At 55.7% G+C, this 3,447-nt stretch overlaps 1 protein-coding gene across 2 annotated transcripts in view; it reads right to left on the bottom strand.

Annotated features, from left to right (window-relative positions):
• Positions 1–2,294: 2,294 nt before the first annotated feature.
• ETFA (electron transfer flavoprotein subunit alpha) overlaps positions 2,295–3,447 on the bottom strand; it is a 72,248-nt gene continuing 71,095 nt past the window's right edge. For both annotated transcript variants that reach the window (XM_006142597.3, XM_006142596.2), the window contains exon 12: positions 2,295–2,594. In XM_006142597.3, coding sequence (XP_006142659.1) covers positions 2,556–2,594 — 39 coding nt within the window. In that variant the 3' untranslated portion in view covers positions 2,295–2,555. The remainder of the gene's footprint in view (positions 2,595–3,447) is intronic.

The raw sequence follows: 3,447 nt of genomic DNA, 5'->3' as shown, positions 1-3,447 counted from the left end.
CCGTGGGCCGTCTCCCGCCCCCGGAAGCCCCTGCCCTGGAGCCGGACTGCCTGTTTTCAGCTCCCGGCTCCCGGCTCCCATTTATACGCTGTCCGAATCTGGGCAAGTTATATAACCTCTCATGGCCTCAGCTGCTTCATCTGTGAAATAGGGGTAACAGCATGTAACTCACGGGGCTGAGAGCTGAAGGCGGAAGACGTGCGAAGTGCTAGAACCGTGCCTGGCAGATAGTGAGTACTATCCTTTTTTCTTTAAAATTATTTATTATTATTATTTAATTTGACTAGAGACAAAGAGGGAAAGTGAGAAAGCAAGCCACCAGGTCTGGGACTTGAACCGCGGTAGGCTGTGTGGGAGTCCAGCACCCCTGCCTCAGTGAACGGCTGCTCGAGGCGGTCAGGGCGGCCGCGGTGAGGCCGTAAGAGGAGACCAACGAATTCCACGGAAGGCATCACCTGGCCGCCCCTCCCTGAACCAGCTCGCCCTCTGCCGTGGGGTGGGCGGCTCCGCAGCCGTCACCTTTGCCACCTCCCTTACCCTCCAATCTCACCATCCAAGAGGGGAGACGGGCTTAGCTGGGGAGGTCCCGAGCAAGGCCAGCCCCTCTGGGGAAAGCCTCAAAGACAGAATCAAGACAGAGGACTTGTTTGCGAGGGCAATCTGAACCACGTGGCTCCAACACGGCACTTCACCTCCCCCTCTGTGCCTTGGGACCCCCTTCTGTACCAGCAGGGGCCGAACCAGATGGTCACCGAGGGCTGACCTTCTAGGGTCCTACGACTTCCGGCACGCACCTGCCAGGAGGCATCGTTTTACTGCTCTCCTACAGCATGAAAAGCAGGTCGAAATGCCAGAAGCACTTCAGTCCTAACGAGGAGCCACAGCATGTGACGTGAATCAGAGTTCAGCTGGTCAGCACAGGCACTGGCTCCTTGCCCTCCCTGGCACTTGGCCCGACCCAGGTAGGTCACTCCTCCAACTTCGGCACACCTGTCTGAGAAGGGCAGGTCTCATCATTCTACCAACCTGCTGATTCCGGGCCTGGCCCTTTCTAACAGAGCCCCCAGGAGGGTAAAGAGCCAGGGCATCCTCTGAGCTGGAGGACGGAGCATTTATGACGTCGAACCATCTGCTTGCATATGCCACACTTCCTCCCCACCCCCCTTCCTTTACGAAGTCCTAGACACTGAGAAAACCACGAAATGAAATGGAAACTGAATTTAAGTCAACGAAATCCACTCAGCGGGGTCGGGTTTAAGTCAGGCCTGCTTTTGTCCCATTGGCTCTGGTGTTCCTGAGACCCGCGCAGGTTTAAGACGATATTCCGGCCTTGTAGCCCTGCCTTCTGAACTCGGCACCGGCCCACCTGGCTTCCTGTAGGAGACGCGCTCCTCCACAGTTACAGCGGGGTCACTAGGCTAGCGGGGACGCTCGCACTCACCACCTCGTGAGACACAGTGCTCCGTGAACACGGCAGACAGAGGGAAACGCAAACACGCAAATTTTGTTGTTTTGTTCTGTTTTTATGAGACAAAGGGGAAGAGAGAGGAGAGGGACAGAGACAGACAGGTTTTTTGTTGTTTGTTTGTTTTTGAGTTTTTTTGCTATAAGGCTCATGCACTCACCAGAGACAGAAAGCGTGGCATCACCCTCAGCAGGATAGCTGTGCCACGATCCCTTTTCCACTCCCTTTCAGGATTTTGAGCATGCTCGCACGCATGCCCAGTGAGTTTCAAGCCGCCAGGTCTGGGACTCGGCGGTCAGCCCCACGGGAGTCCAGTGATGTAAACATTAAGCCACCTGCTGGTCTCCAGACAGCATTCTTACCACGGTTTCACCACTCCGCAGACGCCTGCCCCAGTCCTCGGCTGGTGAGGATCACAGGTGCGCTGCCATGCCCGGCCTGCTTCTGGCTGCTTCCAAAACCCAACCCAGGCCTTCCCTGCAGCTTCAGCCTCAGGTCGTGGCCCTACCACCTACGCCACCACAGGGATGAACGCATGGCGGGTGCATTCATTTCCACTGCTCTCTAAATTTCCTTTCACGTTCTAGGATGTTTATTTATTTTCTTCATGAGACGACAGACAGACAGACTCCCTTGACAAGGTCTTCGCACGTGATCTTTCCTGAGCCGGGTGGCCGGCCAGGGCCAGGGGCATGCCCGCGTGCTCAGGCCGACTAGGACGCAAACCAGCGCCCTCCTGCACGGTATGCTGAGGCTCGGCCCGGGCCGGGGTCACCCGGCCAGGTCGCTTTTCTCTCTGTCTCTAAGAAGCCAGGCCTCTTTCCAATAGTAGTGTGAAAGTTGTGGTAAGGCTTTATTATATATTTCATCACAGAATTAGAAAAATTTTAAAAATCATTATTTGGAGCCACATGTAATTGAGAAGAACATAACAACAGTCCCATCGAAAAGCATCCCATCCTGTTAGAGTGTCTCCTCACATTATGGAAGGCAGCTCTCCGTGCTCTGCAGTGACTGTTGCAACACCCACGGATCTCGAGGCTCCTCACTGGACGCGCTGACACACTCTGCCTTTAGGTGTGCTCGTGATTCACTTTTTCTTCAACAGGTCCGTCATTTCAGGAACCACCTGCAAATTAAGAAGAAAAGAGTGATTAAGCAACGTGGGCCTTCACCACGACCCGGCTGCCACTTCTTTTTTTTTTAGAGAGGTTTTTACTATAGGGCGCGTGTGCTCGCCAGAGAGACAGAAAGTGAGAAATCACCCCCCAGGGGGGATGGTCACGCCGCAATCCCTTCTCCTCCATTCTCCTCTCGGGATCTTGGGCACGCACGCACACGCGCCCAGTGTGAGTTTAAGCCACCGGGTCCGGGACTTGAACCGCAGTTGAATACATGGGAGTCTAGCGACATAGCCATTATGCTAACTGCTGGTCCCTTTTTTCTTTTTTTTTTTTTATTTTTTATTTTTCACGGTTGCCACTTCTTAAGTAGGATGCTGAGGTCAAGGGAACCAGGGAAGTCACCGTGGAGGCAGGCAGGGCCCCGGTTCCCACCAGGACCCCTGCCTCCTGTGGTCTCTCCTCGCTCCCTGGACAGGGCTGGACCAGGAGCCACTGGTGCCTGAGTGCCTTTCTGATAAGCTCCCAGGCCCTCTGGAGAGGGCGCCAGGGAAGACGGGCATGCGGGGCTGACGGTACTGTGGCCACGCTGTCCCTCGGTGCGTCCGGCGCTCTTGCTGCCCTCCTTCCAAGCCCACCCAGGTCTCCAGCTCAGTCGCAGCTCAGATGCGTCCTCTTGGCAAACGTCCGTCTGGCGTTCGTTCTACAGTGTGCTGGTGGCTCCCTGGGGCACACGGGCACAAGCTACAGTGGTGACACTCGGGATGGTGGCTCTTTATTAAAATCCAGACCTCATGCCGATGCTGCGGCTGGGTGGCAGACACAGAGAGGAGCCACCGCGAGGGGGACTGAGCGCCCCCT

This window comes from Tupaia chinensis, unplaced genomic scaffold, assembly GCF_000334495.1.
Source record: "Tupaia chinensis unplaced genomic scaffold, TupChi_1.0 Scaffold000078_1, whole genome shotgun sequence".
In the NCBI taxonomy this organism is placed as follows: domain Eukaryota; kingdom Metazoa; phylum Chordata; class Mammalia; order Scandentia; family Tupaiidae; genus Tupaia; species Tupaia belangeri.
Note: the sequence above shows the minus strand (reverse complement) of the source record. Positions and strands in the feature narration are given on the sequence as shown.